The sequence below is a fragment of the Gambusia affinis genome, linkage group LG07 (genome assembly GCF_019740435.1).
Source record: "Gambusia affinis linkage group LG07, SWU_Gaff_1.0, whole genome shotgun sequence".
NCBI lineage: Eukaryota > Metazoa > Chordata > Actinopteri > Cyprinodontiformes > Poeciliidae > Gambusia > Gambusia affinis.
Window position 1 is genome coordinate 28,189,762 of NC_057874.1, and position 19,544 is coordinate 28,209,305.

Here is a 19,544-nt window from a genome sequence, read left to right on the forward strand (position 1 = left end):
TGGGAAAACAAAACCGACTGCATGACTTAATCTGAAAACAGCAAAATTACTACAACGGAGTTCTGTGAAAAGTTGTGTAACCAATTTGTGTAACTTACTAACGGGTAAGTTGAGAAATTTAGATTTCACAATTAGTCTTCTTGCTAAGTTCAAAAAAAGAGGATAATAAGCACAAACAACCTTAATGTCAAAAAACTTTAACAGACTATTTAATACAAAATTAAACAGTACATTGTTGTAACATTTGTCTTTAAACATAAAGTGTCCACCCTTATCAGGTAGTGTGTTTTCTTTTAGTCCAGATTCCTTATTGTTCAGTTCCTTTCTTTAGTTCAGTATTTGAAATTTAAGTCAGTCAGTCAAGTCTTTGTCAAATTCAATGGCCATGTGTTTCTTTGGATCCAAAATCTTATCTTAATCCAGTGTGAAAGCAGGCAGCGACTCCAGCAGTTCCAGGTCTTGGGTTGAAACCTGGAGCTCAGCACATCCCAATCCAGGCCTGCGGTGGTATGCAGCTGGAGTATTCCAAGTTGAATGTGGTTCGGAGGAAAAAAAAAAAAAACAACCGGAGAAAATCACAGCAAAAAGAAATTTAACTGCAAGGATCGGGTCGCTTATCTTCTCTTCTGTCAATCATTACCAGAATTCATCATATATCTCGCTTTCTTTTCTTTTAGCGTGCTCAACACAACGTGCTACAACCAGCTACGGTTCCTTCTTCTACAATTTTTTTTCTCTGCTGTCTTAACCAGAGTGTAAACTCACAAGCCACCTACAGGCGGTTTCTGGTAGAAAAAAGAAAACCCAAAATTAAAATAGAAACCGATTTGCTGGTGCATTAAATTACAAGACAAAATCCAATAAGAACAAAATAAAAAATACTACCCACAATAATATTACAAACATATATGGGGGTTACAGTTGCATTCAGAAGAAAACTATTACGAGGTCAACAGATGTACAGACCAGAGCTGAAACCAACTGGTGTGACTATTTCTGCCTAACTTCATTCTTCATCTTTACGTAATATAGATTTTAAATCAGGTTAGCTGCGGTACGGTTGTCAGGTAATCATGGCCCACCTGGGTCTCCTTCCGGTTCTGACAGCAGATCAGGCTGAAGCTCTGGGGAAAACATAGACCATCATCCTGCTCTGTCACGGTGAGGCAGGTCCAAGATGGCGTCATCGTCCACACGGCGATAAACAACCTTCATCATCATATGTCCGAGTGAGGCAGGTCCAAGATGGCGTCAACGGCGATAAACAGTCCAAGTGAGACAGGTCCAAGATTGTGTCTTCATCTCCATGACAACAAGTAATCCTTTTTTTAAAATCTCATTATTGGAAATTCAAGAAAACATCGTATGTCAAAGCACACATCAGTAACGGTAAGAGAACAGTTTCTATAAGCAGCCTTCGCCGTCCCGCTCTGACCGGGTGAAACCGGTCCAAGATGGCGTCTTCCCATCGACAGCGACAAGTAACCTGCAGCAGACTCTTGTAGTTTTCTTCAACTGGATTTTTTTCCGGGATCTTCATAATGTGGGTTGCCATGACAACAATTTTGTGGCCCATTATGGATGAGTTTTCATGGTTAACCAATCTGTCCTTTAGTAACCAAAGTTACTATAGTTAACGAAAACAGAAAATATTTTCTTTAACTTTAATAAAATAAACGGTAATTATTTGGTGGAAAACTTTGACTAACGAACTATATCGTACGTTTATAAAACTAAATCATAGTGAAAATAGAGATATATTACCATTCTTATTTATGCTTGTGAATATATTAGGCTTTCGAGATTACGTGAAATTAATTTTGCTCCACACAAGCAGTTTATGCCAGTGGCTGGCAAATTAAAATCCTCCTTTCTGAGGTTCAAACAATCGACCAATCATGAAACAAAGACAGAAAAAAGGTTTCAGTTTCACTTTTATTCAGTGGCTTTCGTCTTCAGAACAAACCGACGGGTTCTCCATTCAGTCATGTTGAATGTAACATACAAAAACAAACAATGGGAATGTGCATATATAGAAAAAAAACACAACACTATAATAACAGTGTTTATGGTATCTCAGACTTCATGTTGGAAGCATAAAATACATGTTAGAAACCTAAATTTTTAATGTTTCAGGATGAAAAACATCCAGTCTGCCATAAAGCAACAATCCTGTTAAATTAATATGAATAAAAAGCTTCAACATTCAGTCCGTTAATACTGGTCCATCTGGTATAATAATGTGCAAGAAATACAACGTTCAGAGCAGATTGTGCCAAGCAACTGGGTGAAAGTGCAAATGGATTTATGCAGCAGAAGAGAGAAAATAATGAAATCAACTTTTGGTTTTAAAGCAGATTTAAGAAGAAATCAAGAAGCTTTGGGATCACTTGTTTATGTTGGGAAAATTGAGGTTTATAAAGTTACAAAACGAACAGCAATAATTTGGGTTATTTAGAGAAAACAGTGGTTGGTTCATTTGTCAGTTTTTTCACCAAGTTATTAATTCATTTCTAAAAGTAGCAGTTTCACACTGAATATTTAGCTGGAAACGGCTACATTTCTACGTGAATGAATAACTTCATGATATTTTTATCCGATAACAGGCTAAACTTCCAGATTAATTTCTGAAAGCAACCATCCCTGTCTCCGGTATTTGTGCTGAGTTCATTTATTTAAAGGTTACGCACTGCAGATACACAAACTCTTTGTGTAGTTTCTAATGCAAATATCTTATCACACTTGAAGTAGGACAAAACAGACTTACATGTAACTTTTCAGCGAGAAATAGGAGCTGGTTTTAAGTCAATAATTTCTAAATATTGATTAAAAGGACTAGTTCTATTAGCAGATTATTACATTTATTAGATGGGGATTGTTATGAGTGAAATAATACGCCACTGGAACTAGCACATTTTAATCAATATTAAGGAATTATAAACTTAAAATAAGCTCCTATATCTTGCAGAAAAGTTACTTGTAAGTTAGTTTGTCTGATTTCAAGAGGACTAAGATATTTGTGCTAGAAACTAGACCAAAATTAATTTGTAAGATTTTATGTTTTTGCAGTGCATCAACATAATATTGACAGTTAGACTCCTGTGGTCGAGCTGCAGCGCCCCCTGCAGTGCAACACCAGTCCATTCGTTTCACTTCCTGTTTTTAAAAACGAGTGGCTCTGAATCTTCAGCGCTTCCAGCAGCAGACATCGAGATGCCCAAAAATACCTTCAGCCATAGTCGGGTCCACTAGGAGCGCCCTCAGGTCCAGACAGCGGTTTCCATGGCGACAGTGGAAATCCAATCCAATCCAATCCAATCAGCCGGTGAGCTCGACAGGAAGCTCCCGGCTGCACAGCGCCTCCCACTGGCGGGCGAGCAGCGAGATCAGCCGCTCCCTGCTGTCGCCCCCTGGCACAAAGACACACCACTGCACCTCGCCCTGACCGCCAGCCACGCCCCCTGGGGGCGGAGCCTCCGGGCCGGCAGGGGCGAAGTGGTCCATGGTGAGGTGGCAGAGCAGGTCCGGACCCGGCAGGTCGTCAAACACCAGGGTCAGGGCCTGGGGGTACGGCTGGTAGCCCAGCAGAACCCGGTCCAGGTCCCGGATCCGTCGGGCCTCACACAGCTGGTAGCGCCCTCTGCAGGACAGGAGGACAGCATGATGTAACCATGGAGACAGGAGGATAGAAACAAAGAGAGTGTGAAGGATTTGTTCAGGACTTATTATCTAGGATATTATAATTTAATACAATCTGAGCTGGAATTATAAAGGAGATTTAGTTAAAGTTGTTGACCTTTAATAGAAAGGACTATATATCCCATAATGCCTCAGAAGGAGGAGAAGAAGACTTTAGATAGAGAGAGCTCCTACACTCTGTCGTAAATCACAACTTTTATGATTTGTTCGACTGTTTTATTCACTAAAGTTCATCCGAATTATTCATCTGGCCCCTTCTCGTCAAATATAATAATAATATACAACCAGGTGAGGCTAGATGTGAGTCACCTGGACATATAAAACCATCATGTGCCCCACCTGGACGGCGGCTCCTTGGCGAAGTCCGGCAGAGGGTAGCTGACGTAGTCCTCGTCCAGCAGGAAGACGTCCGTCCCGGTGAGGACCAGCGTCCGGGGCTGGAGGACCGGAGACCGCTCAGTGGACGGCTGGTTGGGCATCTGGACCTGCAGGACAGACAGAGAGGTTACTATGGTTACCAGGGAGCACCAGGTTACCAGGGTTACCAGGATGCCACCAGGGGGCAGCAAACAGTCTGTGAAGCAGAGGGGTCCAGTTTGTCTCAGAAGACGTGTGTGGGCTGCAGTTTTCACCTGGAAGACGAGCAGGTAGAGCAGGATGCTGCAGGAGGACGGGGGCGGCGCGCTGGCAGAGGTTTTCCTCTCTGACACGATGAAGGTCAGGTCACCCATCTCCTCGTCGCTGGGGTAGATGAAGCGCACCCTGCTGCTGTGGACCAGCTCGTAGTTCTGCATCTTTCCTGCAGGGGGAGACACACAGTCAGATCTGAAGATCAGGGGGGGGGGGGGGTATGTCTCTGTCTGTCCTCTGGGTTACCCGTGAACTGGGAGTAGAAGTCCTGGTCGGACGGGTCGGGTTGGGGCGGACGCTGCTGCTGCTGCAGGCTGAGAGCCGCCATCAGCTGCTGCAGGAAGACGCTCGTCCCGTAGCCGTCCCTGCTGAGGCAGCAGACCACCTGGTCCGCAGAGCGTCCTGCAGGGACACAGACGGTTAGAGCTGGGGGGACACGGGGACAGCTAGGCCTTCACTGGATGGTAAACTGACCCAAAAATGATTGCAATGAAAACACATTATCACAGATCAATAAACTTTAAACTCTAATGAACATTTAACACTGGAAGTGGAAGAAATTTTAAATATCCAAAATAAATATACAAGACAACTGAAACATCAAGGGCTGGACAATAAATCAATATCGCAATACACACTAAATCAATATCAGTAGATAATAAATCTGATAGAATGTTCAACAGAACCATGAAGCATTCTGGGGGATGTAGGCAGAGGAAAGACTTCAGCTGCTTAACGTCGGCTAGCTAAGCTAGCTGGTGGTATCAACTCACTTTGGCACTTTGGTTACCTAGCAACTCACTCATTCTTTGGTTGCCAAGCAACAACTTGTTGAGGAACTGGCACAGCAGCAGTTTAAGGTTTCGCCACATATCAGCTAAATAATAAACAACAACGGCGCGAAGTGAAAACTGTGGAAATAACAGGAAAGATCGGGCCACCATTTTGGAAATATTTCAGATATTTAAAACAGAAAACTAATCAATAATTATTGATATCAACTGACATGAAGCGCTAATATCATGACATGTCTTTCAGCCATAACAAAACAACAAATAAAATGAATTATGAAGCTTCTTTAAACAAAATTGACCCTAAAAAAAAGGGCTAGTTGAGACCGAAGCACCAGACTGAAGACTTTAGTCAGAGTTTTTGGTAGAAAGAGAAAAACGATAAATCGTGCAAATGGAATTGAGATTGTTTCAATTTGCAATGTGATAAACTGACTTATCGGTTACTGCGACAGGCCCAGGGACGGGTCCACTCACCTACCACCCTGAAGTTCTGGTCAAACAGTCCCACGTTGACGGCCTGCAGCTCAGCCAGCCGGACGCTCAGGCAGCTGCAGAGACTCGTCTCGGCGTCCTCAGGACTCGGTGCGTCCGTCCCTGAGGCGGAGACACACAGGGACAGTGGACACCAGGACACCGGGCCGACATATAATCACCAGAACCGGTCCACTACTGGCAGTCCTACCTGAGTGGGGATGCAGCGGCGGGACGGAGTCGTCCAGCAGGAAGTAGATGGCCTCGGTGGACAGCAGCAGGCAGGAAGTGACCTCACTTCCTGGAGCCTTATAGAGCAGCACAGAGAGCCAGCAGACATGCCTCAGCTCCTCAGCCTGCGACTGGGAACGAGAAGAACCATCAGAACCAAATGGACCTTCAATGGTCCGTAAGCACAACTGGCCAATTTTAGTTATTGATTAGTCTGGTGATTAATTGTCACATTCTGCAGATTTTTAATTTAACCGTTTTAGCCTTTTCATACAATATCACAAATTCAAATTTAATTCCTTTATTGAATCAGAAAATAAACATTTCCTTCCAAAAAATCAACAGCAGCTAAAAAATTAATAAATACTTCTAACATCAACATGTGAAAACCCTTTCTGCTTCACTTAACATAATACAGATCTGGGGATTATTTATTAGATTAATAAATAAAGTTGCATGATTTATTTATTTATTATTTTCCCTCTTTCTACCAAAAACCTCATGACAAAAGTCTCCAGTCTGGTGTCAACTAGGACAATCTAGTTTAAAGAGACTATATAATTCATTTTATTTGTCGTTTCTGTTGTTTCATTCGTTTATTTTGGATAGTGTTAAATTTTCATTAGAATATAAAGTTCATTGATCTCAGAATGTTTTCTTACATTATTATACCATCATATCACTTGAAAATGGTCTCAAAATAACTATTATTGTCTATCGCAATAACTTCTGGGACAACTTTTGTCCAGCTACTTTTGTTATTATGACAACCCTACAAACAGGAGATTTTTCCAGAATGTGAAGCTAAAACTGCCACTGGAGGAGCTCTGATAGAAATGATTTAAATCCAATTCAAATTCTAAAATACTTTGTTAGTTCCAAAGGGAAATTAAACACAGAAAATTTACAGACGTAAATAAATGTACAGAATTTTTTTTTAAATCTTGATAAACAAGCCTCCAGTAGGTGGCAGCAGGGTTCCAATTAATTAACAGGCTGACTGTTTCACTTATGACAATAAAGTCATGGCATTAGTAGAATAAAAATGCAATATTACCAGAGAAGTTGTAAATTTTGAGAGTCATTTTAACGAGAAAAAGTTTTTATTTGTTTCTTCCTTCTAATCTTCTCAAGGTTCTGCTGCTGCTGATAATAATCTGGTTAAAATGTGTTAAAAGATTCAATGTTTCATTATTTTTAAAACAGATATTAAATGTAACTTCACAAGATGCTCAACGTTCCTCATTTTAACAAAGTTTCAAATCATTCTCTTAAAGTTAGGACTTTTAGTGATGAGAAGGGAGAGTGTGAGTTGTTTGAAACGCTTCACCTGAGCTACGTATCTCCTGAAGTAGGAGAGCAGCTGCTGGCCTCTGAGTCCGGCCAGGAGCTTCAGTCCAGGTGAGAGGCCCGGGACCAGGTGGGGCGGCGGCTGGTTCTCCTCATCTTGGAGTCTCAACGAGTCTCGACTGCAGAGAGAAACAAAAACATGAAATTATGTCATGAACAGACCGAAACATGCAGATCGGATTCATCTCATAAAACCCCATCCAAAGTGAGGCCACCAGAGGGCGCCAGGGGGCTTCAGACAGTTGGAGAGATTAGGAAGAAGTGCAAAAATAAAATTGACTAATAAATTTTGCAATCCTGAATTTTTAGTTACATATTTAATTCTCATTACATTTAATCTGTCTTTTACAACAGTGCATCAGGGTCAATGTAGAGAGGGGAAAAAAATGCTTGGAAAATTTACTAGAAAAGATTGATTAGTTTTAGAAATTTCAGATAAAAAGTTTAGTTATTTCTGACATGCGTTTTTTGATTTTATTTTGAATGTTTATGTTTGAAAATTTGAAAAGTCATTACAATAAATGATAATATTGTTATTTTGAGACAGTTTTCAGGTAATATAATGGTAATACATTCTCATATTAAATTCTAATGAACATTTAACACTGGAGCACATTTTAAGTATCCAAAATAAACAATAAAAAAACAGAAACAACAAATAAAACTAATTATGAAGTCTAAAACCAATTTAAACAAAAATTTTCCTTGAAATAAGGGCTAATTGAGACCAAAGCTCCAGACTGAAGACTTCAGTCATCAAATGTTTGGTAGAAAGAGAAAGAAACAATAAATCAATGGAAATTAAACCGGATTGAATTTATAATGCAATTAATTGCATATTGTGAAAACACCCACCTGCTGCAGCCTGACTTCCTGTCGCTGCAGCAGCAGCAGGGCTCTTTGGTTCTGCAGCAGCCTGGAAACACAAGCAGCACTCAGATGAGACGACCTAGTCGATTCCTTTCTCTGCAGTGACTTTTAAAAAAATCTTTTTACTCTGCTTAACAGACTTCCAGCTAAGTCGTCTTTTGTTACTGTTTGCTGTGAAAGTAATAAAGCCTGTCAGAAGCTATGAGGCATTTTATTCTGTTTCTATGACATCACAGCCACTAGTACACTGGACTATCATCATGTTGAAGTAGTGCGCCCCCTAGTGGTACCAACTGGTCCTCACCGGGTCCGGTTGGGCCCGGGCAGGGCCTGCAGGGCCGGGGCAGCGCCACCAACTTCAGCCCCTCCAGAGAGGCTCTCCTCTGGCTCAGCTCCCCCAGGAAGGAGCCCCTGTCCTGGGCCAGAGGGAAGAGCAGCAGCAGCCTCTGACCTCCAGCCAGCAGATCCACAGAGTGGCGCCTCCTGGTGGAAACATGACGCATAAACCGAATTCACATCAGCTGTGTTTAAGTTGCTTTAATTCAAATCCAATCGGACCATCAGGTCTGAAAACAGCCTCAGAGAGTCGGGTCCAAACCTGAGGCAGTGCTGTGGGTCTGGACAGGAACCACGGTCTGGTCCATCTCCCATCTCTCTCTGGTCGGGGTGAAGGAGAACCGAGCTGAGAGCCAAACGGACCAGCCTGCACCAGGATGATGAAGAGGAGGACAGGTGGACAGGAGGACGGTCCGCCCACAGCTGCCTGAAGTCCATCCGGAGAACCCAGAGGGTTCTGGGCGTGAGGAAGAGGAGCGACAGGAGGCCGGCGTCCTCCAAGCCGAGATCAGAGAGCAGCTGGGCGGAGCCTGAGGCTGGCGAGGAAGAGGAGGAAGAGGAGCAGAGGATGTGGGCGGGGAATCCCCCCCGAGCTGCCAGACTCTCCTCCACCTCCCAGGGGCTGAGGAGCGAAGGAGGAAGGAGCCGAGGAAGAGGAGGAGCCGGGAGGTCCAATGGGTCCTACAAGGACCAGAACCAGAACCAGATGGTGAAACAATGAAAATATACACCTGATGAAGGTTCTGACCCAACACGATGGTTCTGACCCAATATAAAGGTTCTGACCCAACACGATGGTTCTGACCCAACACGATGGTTCTGACCCAACATGAAGGTTCTGAACGGGAGACAAATTCAACTCAACATTTGAATAGAACCTCGGTGCCGTCTCTGACCTGAAGCAGCCCGTTCAGCTCGGTTCTGGTCTGTCGGACCTCCTCGGCCTCAGAGAAGATGAACCAGCGGTTCTGACCCGTTTTGATTCCAAATGAGAAGCAGGAGTCCTGGAGCTCGGCCGGGCAGGTCAGCAGAACCTGAGTGTATGGTACCAGCAGATCCGCCTGGAGGCCCAATAGAACCTCCTCCATATCTGGACTCTGGTCCGGACCTGAGGAAAGATCTGAAACATGATTACCCGAGTGGAACCAGCCGACCCAGATGGATCCAGACCAAAACCCATCAAATAAAACTTCAGGATGTTCTTCCTGGGAAATTAGTAATATTATAAACTATCCACAATATTTAAATCTGCAATATTATTTATAACAAATCAATATTATTATTATTATTATTATAGATTAAACTATAATAAAATATTTTAGATAATTATTTTAAACAACAATATCTAAAGCCGGGTGTTTACCTCTCTCCTGATTGGCTGACAGGGAGTCATGTGACCAGCAGAGCAGCGCCAGCAGCCGGTCCGTCAGAACCAGACACGCCCCCCTCTGCTTCACCTCCTCGCCGACCAGGACACAGCAGCACCACAGAACTCTGCGGACCCGAACCTCCAGCTGCTCCTCGCCCGGCTCCTCTGGCCGGACGCCAGGCTCCTCCCCCTCCGGTAAGGGGGCGGAGCCAACCAGCTCCTTCTCCTCTGGTAAAGGGGCGGAGCCAACCAGCTCCTTCTCCTCTGGGAAGGGGGCGGGGCCAACTAGCTCCTTCTCCTCTGGGAAGGGGGCGGGGCCAACCAGCTCCTTCTCCTCTGGGAAGGGGGCGGAGCCAACCAGCTCCTCCCCAGAGTCATCCAGGCCCATCTCAAAGTAGCCGTCCCTGGAGCTTAGACTGCGGAGCAAAGGGAGGAAGCCATCTTGTAAAGTAAAGTCCCAAATTTATGCTGAGCAGCACGAAGGTTTTCTAAAAACTGATTTCAGCTGCTTTCTTTGCTTTCATTAGAAACTTTGACATGTTTAATACTTTATAAAAAATATTATTTTACATGTTTATTGAAACTGTCACTGCGTCATCACAGTTTACTATGAGACAGATATTCGGTGAAAAAGATTGAGCTCCTCTCCCTTCTCCCAAAGCAGACTATAAACAACCAATCAGAGCCAGGAGGCGGGTCTTAGCGCTGTCAATCACCTCACTCCCCTCCTTGATCTCTGCTACGCTGCCGTTAGCATAGCCTGTTACGAATGCTCAGGTTACTTAGCATAGCCACCATTGGTTCCTGTAACCGTACGCAGTGAGGACATGAGGATTATTTACAGCGCTAAGACCCGCCTCCTGGCTCTGATTGGTCGTTTTTGGACGGGAGCAATTTATTTCTTCAGAGCAAAGGGAGGAAGCATAGGAGATTATCTGCCTTATTTGTTTTTTAATAAATATGTAATAAAACCAACAAACATTCTTAATAAAGTGCAGCTTTAAGTTCCAGATAGGTGAGAACTTCACACCTTTAGAAAAATTCAGGTAAAAAACTGGAAGCAAAATTAATCTGATGATAACCAGAACAATTGAGCAAAGATTGAAGTTTGCTGCTTTATTAAAGCATTAAAATAAAAGTGATATAAATCAATAAATAATTATAAATTCTCTGAGGGAAACTAATGGGAAGAGAACAGAAAGCGACAGAGAGAGCGGATGAATCACCTGCGACCGCCGACGTCGGTGCTCAGCACTTCAGACCGAAGGTCTCTGGAATCAGACCTCCGCTCTTCCTGCTCCTCTTCCTCTCCTCTCTTCGTCTTCTGCTCCCTCAGGATGGAGCCGAGCCGCTGGGAGAGCTGGGTGCTGAAGTCTTTGTTGGACAGGGACAGGGCGAAAAGAGCAGAGGGGAGCAGCGGACAGCAGGTGGCGCTGCAGGCGGAGCAGCGGACCTCCAGGCGACTGGAAAAGCAAGCTGAGCAGAAACAGCTGGAAGAAAACATAAAGAGTTTAAAAATTAGGTTTACACGGCGGGTTCTGAGTTTTAAAAGCATTAAATTACATTTCATTTGTTCTACTGATACATTTGTGCGCTTTCAGGTCGCTGAGCTCCACTGACCAGACGGCTGCAGAGGAAGAAGCCGAGTTCGCTGGGAGTGGCTGTTCAGGCTGGCAGAGAGCAGAAAGTTTTACCTACAGGAGAAAAAACACAGACAATAAAAACCCAAAAACCTCAGAGGGACGCAAACGTCTCCACAGACCTAACAGCTGACCTTTCACCCCATTTTAACCGCTCATCACCGTACAACCCGCCTTAAAGGGTGAATACCTTTAAGGATATTCACCCTTAAATATTCTAAATTAATGTTTAAGACATTGAGGAGAATCTGAAACGTACAGAGTTTCTCTTAAATTAACCACTTCACTGAATTTAATACTGAAATTTAACATCTAACTTTTAAAAAAAAATCTTTTTGTAGGATTGGATATAAATTGAGCCATTGAGAGGTTAAAGGTCATCATAAATATTGTTGAGGTGGAGGCACTGGGCCTTCTGGTGGATGTGACTCCTGAACATGGAGTTTCATATTGATCACCATGTAAATATTTAGCCACAGATGCTAGTTAGCATCACATCAGAGTCGCTCTGATCCAGTGCTAACTGCTCCAGCCTCCTGGTTGCCATGGTGATCAGGCATGTCTGAGCCTCACCTGAGCAGGTTCGGCAGACAGGAGGTGTGTGTGTGAGATGTTAGGAGGGGGTGAGGGGTCCTCGGGGGGAGGGGCGTCGGGGGGGCCGGGGTCGTCCTCTCTGCTGGTCAGTCCTGAACAAAGAGAAGCTGAAAGCGTCAGTGGGAAGAAACTGGGTCTGTCTGGACGGTCCAGCAGCTGATCTGACCCGGGGTTCATACTCCCTCTGCCAAGCACAGCCTGATACATACATGATTACCTTGGCTGGGGCAGGACGAAGAGGAGGAGGAGGAGGAGGCAGGAGGAGCTGCAGACGCCCTGGAGTCCTCACTGATCTGTCAACAGAGAGAGGAGGAGCTCAACCAGCAGCGGAGGAGATCAATGCTTCGGTTTTAGCTCAGCTCTGATTCTGATCCGGATCAGAACCCGGTGAAAGGTTCTGATGCTGATCAGAACTGATGGCATCAAACTGGGGATCAGCACAGACACCCTGATATCTTGTTGTCCTTTGCTATGAATGATCACTAAATGAACGCTGATGTTGGATTTCAAGCAGGAAAATGTTTATTTTCTGATTTTTTAAAAAATTATGTAATTATTTGCATATTTTAATATATTTATAATATTATATAAAAAAAGGCTTAAGTGATAAAACCAAAGATCAGCAGCATGACCATTTTTTAAATCCAATTAATCCGATTATAATCGATTATGATTGTAATTGTGAGCTGCAGCCCTAAATGAAACAAAACAAACTAAATAGAAAATTCATTTTTCAATAAATGACCACTGCGTCATCCATAGAAGAGCTTAAAACTCTGACTTCCTGTTTACCTTCTTATCGCTGCTGCTCATGCGATCTTTGACCTCTTTGGCTTTCTGAATGGCTTTCAGCACTTCCACCGTGTCCAGCTCCTTCTCCGTCGTCGCTCTGCAGTCCAGGCTCACCTGACAACGACCAGAACACAACAGGTTACAGACAGGACATTTACAAGGTTATTACAGTGACCCAAACCAACAACATAACAACAACTGAAACTGAGAACATTTTTAAAACATTTTAACTAATAAACACTAGCAAAGACACTCTAAAGACTAATTAAAACTAACTGAATTAGACAAACAAAATGTCACAATGAAATAAAGTTGCACTATAATAAAAAACCCAAAACTATTATAACACAAGAGACCTTCTTCTTGTCTCCTTCTCATCCTCCTGTCAGGTGATTAATCTACCAGATTTAGACAGAAAAGCCTCTGATTCAGTTGGGTTCATGACTGAATCAGAACCAGGACCAGCTGGTTTAGAGGAACTGGGCCAGGAGAAGAGCCTACCTCTGCTGCCCGGTCCCCAAACTGGGCCAGAACCTTGGTTCTGTAGTCTGGTATGATGCACATGGGGTTACTGGACAGGTTGAGCTTCTCCAAGCAGGGCAGCGCTCCGATGTTCCTGATCTCCTCCAGCTGGAAAAACACACAGAGATCCACCATCAACTGGTTTCTACTGGAAACCATTAAACCAGACGTGTGGTCAGGGGAGTAAAAGTAAAACAGATGCTAACAATGATGAGAGAAAATCAATCTGTCTACTTTAAAATTGCTTTTCATTTCAACATGTTTGTGGAAAGAGTCCAGAGTAAGACCGTGCAGTACTGCGCCTCACCTCTGGAGGCGCTGTGCCACACAGTGAATGAAGCAGGAAGTTATTTCTATTCTCTTCACCAACACACTTGTTTAATTGCAAATGTTCTACATGTTGACGTTCCACAATCTGCTTAACATATTTAATGAATGTGAGTGATAGATTTTATCTTTCTGATTGCCCAGTAAAATGCAAATGCTGAGGCAGGAAGTACCGTGCCTCACTGATAGAGGGCAGGTCCAATTTTCTTTTAGGCCACCAATTTTGAAAAAATGAGAAAGAAAAATGAATTTTCTCAACAAAGTGACTGATATTTGTGGAAAAGTTTAAGTTAATGAAGATAAATGTAAGGTCATAGACAATTTGCAATATTTATTCGAAAAGAAGGTCAGCCAAATTAAACATTTAAATTTTAAGAAATCAAATTAACCTTATATTAAATATTCTTTGGTTTTTCTGGCTGTATTGTTCTATTGCGGTTCTGATGGTTCGGGACGGATTAAAAAAACAATTAAAAGTTTAATCAGAAAAAGTAAAACTGGAATGCAAGCTTGTATAATGGATTTTGGATTTGTACACGTGACTCTAGAGGAGTTGATGCTTCATCAGTCATGAGCTTCACTGAATGGAGTACAGAGTCCATTATGCTAACCAGCTGTTAGCATAATGGCAGCTATGCTAACAGCAGGATTACCTGTGCCAGTTGATTGTGGCTCAGGTCCAGGTTGACCAGAGAGTAGAGCTTGGAGAGCCCACTGAGCGTCTCCAGCTGGTTCCCCGCCAGGCTTAGCGTCTTGATGTTCCCCAGCCGCGTGTGCGCCGCCTCCAGGCTGTGCAGGCAGTTGTAGCTCAGGTCCACATGCACCAAGCTGTAGAGGTGCTGCAGGAAACAACCAAACAGGCGGCTCAGCGTCAGACAGGACCTGCGCTTTTGATGGTTCAGGACGATGCTGGACAGACCTGCAGGTTCTCCACAGACGACAGCTGGTTGTAGCTCAGGTCCAGGAACTCCACCTTGGGGATGAGTTTCTGCAACGGGAAGACCATCAGCTCCACGCTGACACACACATACACTTCACACACACAGCAACGTTCCCTAGAATCCTACAGAGATTACAGAACTTCAATGTTTCCATAAATCCACACATTAAACATCCTGACCTCTCTGGATGTTCCCTTCACTGGTCTGCAGAAAATAATAAACTATATCGGTGAGAGGAGAAATCCGTTTTAAAAAGCTGTTTGGGTCAGTCTGGGTTTGGTTCGAGTTCAACAAGATCAAGTTCAACACTCTAGACAGGATGCTCGTCTTCAGGTTACCCATCATCATAACCCCGCCCACCACATGGCCCCACCCATCCAGGAAGCAGTCTGCAGAACCATTCAGATGTTTTCCTTTTCTCCACCAGTGATGTCCTGAGTCCAGCTGAATGATCTGGAGAACATCTGGGCGGAACAATAATAGAACCTGGCTATTGCACAGTTTCTATATTTCCACTGATGCCCAACGTATCGGTTTATTTTATAGCTTAGCGTCACATTTAAGGTGGAATAAAATTATTGCTGACCAGGAGGACAAACTTTCAGATCCTTTGTGATCAACTGGATTATTTTTTATTAATCTTTAATTAGATCATAGTTTACAGGATTAAGCTCAGAGATTCAGAGGTTTCATTAGTTTTCAGGTCAGACTAACTAGGCCAACCCTGACTCACCACTGAGTCGTCGACGGCGCCGATGCAGTTGTGGCTCATGTCCAGCGTGGTCAGGTGTCTCCAGATGGGAACCAGTGCCGTGACAGGACAGCCAGGCTCCGCCCCCTCAGGTTCCCACTGCGGGAACTCGCTGGCCTCTGGGACGAGGACGGACTGGAGGGAGGGAAGAGATCACAGGTTCAGGTTCTGGAGCATCTGGACCCAGGCTCCAGGTTCTGGCTTCAGGTTCTGGACTGGCTCACCATCATGGACTCAGTAGAGCGGTGGAGGTTCAGCGTAGCCAGGCTGGCCCTCAGGGACGGCAGACCCTGGATCTGCTGCGAGCTGCAGTCGCTGATCTGAAGATGGAGACAGAGACGCTTTGAGCACAAACATGATCAACCTCCCTGTGACGTCGTTGGAACTTTGAAGAACATCAGGAGTTAGATTTTCTCAGATCTGACACCAGTTGTCCTGCTGAAGCATTGTGGGAGCTGAAGTTACCTCAATCTGCAGCAGGGACTTAAACACTGACAGGTCGAAGGGGAGACTGGTCTCCTGGATGTTACTGGTTCCTACTGGACCTCTGCTCCCTGAAATCTGAGCAGAACCAGAACCTGCATGAACACCCAGGCGCTCTGCAGCAAGAACACGCAGTGAGGTGGCGTTACCTTGAGGTAGCGTAGCCTGCAGGTGAAGTCCAGGATGTGTCCCAGGTCCGTTCTGGCGTCTCCGCTGAGGCAGGTGGGCGTGGCCAGGCGGAGCTGCTGGGAGACGGAGTAAAGCTGGAGCGGACGCAGGGAAAACACCTCTCCTGCCTGCAGCAGCTGCTCCCCTGCAGCACAGAGACACAGCAGCTAGATGTCACCAGCATTTCACCCAGCAGATCCAGAATTTTCCGGTGGTTCTGCCACTTTGTCTAAAAACTGTGTAAAATGGTTCCTCTGACCTTTATGGAAGAGCTCCTCTGCCAGCGCTGCTGTGATGCCATTAATCTCCTGAAACAAGAGATTCAAAGGATTTCATTTAGGATTTAACAACAAGAACCAGAAATCAACCATCAGTTGGAAAAACATTGCAGAGAAATCCCTGAACATCACAGAGAGAAAAGGAGAACCGCTGATAGCCAGCAGTTCCCTGCCTGACAGCCACATTTTCAATCTGACTTTCTATTCTCCTTTTGTTTCAACATCAAGCTGTTATGAAACAGGAAGACAATAAAGCAGTCTGGTTGTTTTGTAGCAGAGCAGCTCCATGTTCTCACATTGATAGGGACTTCCTTTGACACTAGGGGGCGTTGTGGAGCAGAGAAAAAACATGACCCGGACACACAGGAGAGATTTTACCACAAAAAGACTAATTTAAACTAATTTGTGAGAAAAAGTGCCAGTTTGAGGTGGTAACTTTAAAAAGAAGCTCCTCTGGACATTTTTATAAGTGTTAGTGGCAGAACCAGGTTCATTCCTGGACCAGAATGTGTCTGGATGGGGACTGGATGCAGCATCTCCCTCACCGTCTCAGTCTGGATCCGGTTCCAGGTGAGTCCAAACCTGAGAAACGTTCTACCCTGTTAATCCGGTTCTACCAATAACACTGAGAAAAGTGTACTTGATGTGTTGCTCATAAATTTACGTCAATCTTTTGGTGTTTGTGCCGCAGATTTCTGACTTTATAAACTGAAAACTTTTTTTTTTGCAACTTACAGATTCTCCAGTATTAGAGAATTTCTTGGTTTTTAACATCAAAAGTTTTAATCAGGAAAATCTATTTTTTTTTTTGCAAATTCTCAACATCAGCCTATACCCAAATTTTTATCTTTTATATATGGGAAATTAATCTTAATTAATAAATTGTTATTATTTTTGGTGAATTAAGTTCTTTGTGGTCACATTGTCTCTTTTTGTTTGACCAACATTGGGCATAAAACACTAAAAATAAGATTAAAGGGGCAGTATTATATGTTTTGCAGAGTCATAGTGCCACTTTATAAACACAATCAAGTAACTATGTTACCTTCAGTTATTATAAAAATGTTATATATATCAGATATGACTGTAACACTTTACTTTGGTACTCTGTGACTGCAGCTCTAAGGAGGAACGGCACCTTGTAGGCGGGGCTAGGTCCAATCAGGTGTTTTGAACAACTGAATGGTTGCCACAGAGATTAAAGGATTTCTCAAACATGCATGAAAGAATAACCGCACCGGTCCAGGTGTGGTTTTGATGAGGGAATAACATTATTGCATGATGCAATGCTCAAAAAAGTTGATTTATTTTTTAAAACTGGAGCAGGACGATTTTTGTCAGCCATGACCAAACGAGCTGGTCCACTTGATCAGGTGATACTCACATAGAGGTGGAAGTGCAGGAAGTAGGCGAGCGGAGTGGGTGTGGCCTCTGGAAACTGCTGCAGCAGCGTCTGCAGGTAGAGCTCCAGCTCCTTCTGCCGCCGCTCCACGAGACTCTTGGAGTTCTTCCCCAGGATCTTCTTGGGAGGAAGCAGATGGCGGTCCACTTTCTTTTCCGCCGTCAGCTGCAGATTCAGGAGGATAACATAGACGATGCTACAGTTTGACGCCTTTCTCCTCAAATCCAGGCAAATCACAGTCCTCAACGTGTTCAACAGTTACACAACAAACAGTAATACAACTGAAAACTATGGGGTTGATATGTTAAAGCTGCAGTTTGTTTTTATAAAAATATGTTTTTTACATATTTGTTAAAACTGTCACCATGTCATGGGCTGTTGCTCACCTTCTCATGCAGCTCGTAGAAATCGCTGTAGCGGTGCTTCACCGTCCACCGGTGCAGACTGTCCGTTACATCAATGATGTAGACCTGAAGGAAAACAACAAAGTCGTCTCCATGGTTACTGAATCAAAACACAGCAGATGTGTTTAACTGTTAAGCTAATCTGGTGCTTGGTTGGTGCTACATTGATGAACCACTGCCTCAGTGCAACATGGCATGGAGGAGAATACCCCGTGGTTCTGGAAGTTCAGAATGAGTTACACTGGTGATTGTTGCCTCTGGTGACCTTTAACATCCTATTGACAACGATTTCATCTAGTGGTCCTTCTGGATCTCTAAATGAAATCCTAAATGCTTTGGGATTTCATCCTAATCTGATCTGAGAAAACTTTGGACCACTGAGCACCGAGGAGAGAAGCTCCTGATGTTGTCTTTGGCTCTGGAATGTAAGAGCTGTCTTGGATTGGATGCCTATGTTACACATCTGTTTCCTTCCATTAATGTACTTGCATAAAGCCCAGTTTATGCTAGGCTTTATGCATAAAAAAAGCCCAGCTTCCTCGCTAACTGACCTTTTGTAGCTTCCCCTCCTTATGGAGAGTCTCACTGAGCGTCTGCTGCCTTTCCCGTGATTTTAAGAGCCATAACTCAATGTTTTAGTCTTTGAAATCTTGTTTTATTGGCATTATTTAATATTACAAACTTGAGATAAACTAGATTTGATCCTTCCTGTAACTGTAAGCTTTAATCGTTCAAATGTAGAAAAATAAACGGGAGAGCTACATCACTATGTGCAATGTAGCCCCGATGCCTGTTTCATTAAACGAGACAAAATGTGTTACCATGACAACGGCAGATCTAAACCCTTCGACTGTCAAACAGAGGGGCTGAAGTCTGTCTGAAGGTTTCCTTTAGCATCAGTGCTGCTACAACCCCAGCTAGCAGCCGTACCGTGTAGCTCTCCACGAGCTCCGAACCGACCACAGTCACCTTCCGGGCCGGAACCGCCACTGGAAAGGAGCCGTGCTCCATCATGATCTGCGGAGAAACACGCCGAACCGACTAGAGCGTTTAAAAAGCCAACATTTAATTAAAACCGCGTCACAGAGAACCCGCCGCCATGTTTGTTATGATGCAGCAGCTGCTGACCGCTTCAAAAAACTTTATTAACAATTCTTTTGACAAACAGGAAGTTGTTAAACTGGAGTCATGTGGTTTGATTTGTTTTCATGTTCCTGTGTCTGTTGGCTCTGAAATGTATTTTGTTGGATTTATTCTGCTTTTGCATAACTTTGACTTTGTTGTTCTTGTTAAATGTTTAATGGTCGATGTGGCCGGATGATGCATTTTAAGCTTTTTATCCTTTTTCTAAATGTATCTTAAATACACTATTACTGCAATTTAATTTCTATTTTTATTTATTTATTATTGATTATCTAATTACTAACAATGTTAGATCCGTGTTGTAATATTACAACATCAAACAACAAAAAGTTGAAATGTTAATTTTTCC

At 43.7% G+C, this 19,544-nt stretch overlaps 1 protein-coding gene across 5 annotated transcripts; it reads right to left on the bottom strand.

Moving 5' to 3' along the window:
• Positions 1-1,917: 1,917 nt before the first annotated feature.
• On the bottom strand, positions 1,918-19,191 carry nisch (nischarin). 5 transcript variants are annotated; one of them, XM_044121739.1, is made up of 28 exons: positions 18,983-19,191; positions 18,035-18,118; positions 17,631-17,813; positions 16,228-16,276; positions 15,950-16,113; positions 15,783-15,878; positions 15,542-15,637; positions 15,300-15,452; positions 14,545-14,613; positions 14,279-14,464; positions 13,278-13,406; positions 12,777-12,890; positions 12,202-12,277; positions 11,964-12,076; positions 11,371-11,444; positions 10,977-11,240; positions 9,745-10,166; positions 9,278-9,501; positions 8,644-9,062; positions 8,350-8,528; positions 8,031-8,091; positions 7,156-7,294; positions 5,806-5,950; positions 5,598-5,717; positions 4,576-4,731; positions 4,332-4,498; positions 4,039-4,184; positions 1,918-3,640 (listed from the first exon to the last, which is right to left on the bottom strand). In XM_044121739.1, exons 1-28 carry the CDS (start codon positions 19,064-19,066, stop codon positions 3,319-3,321), a joined length of 4,434 nt encoding a protein of 1,477 aa, XP_043977674.1. In that variant the 5' UTR covers positions 19,067-19,191; the 3' UTR covers positions 1,918-3,318. The 5 variants fall into 5 exon arrangements, with proteins under 5 accessions (XP_043977674.1, XP_043977675.1, XP_043977673.1 ...); XM_044121740.1 differs by having other exon boundaries at positions 3,041-3,640; positions 5,806-5,956; positions 9,278-9,489; positions 18,983-19,190; XM_044121738.1 differs by having other exon boundaries at positions 3,041-3,640; positions 5,806-5,956; positions 18,983-19,190.
• Positions 19,192-19,544: the final 353 nt, after the last annotated feature.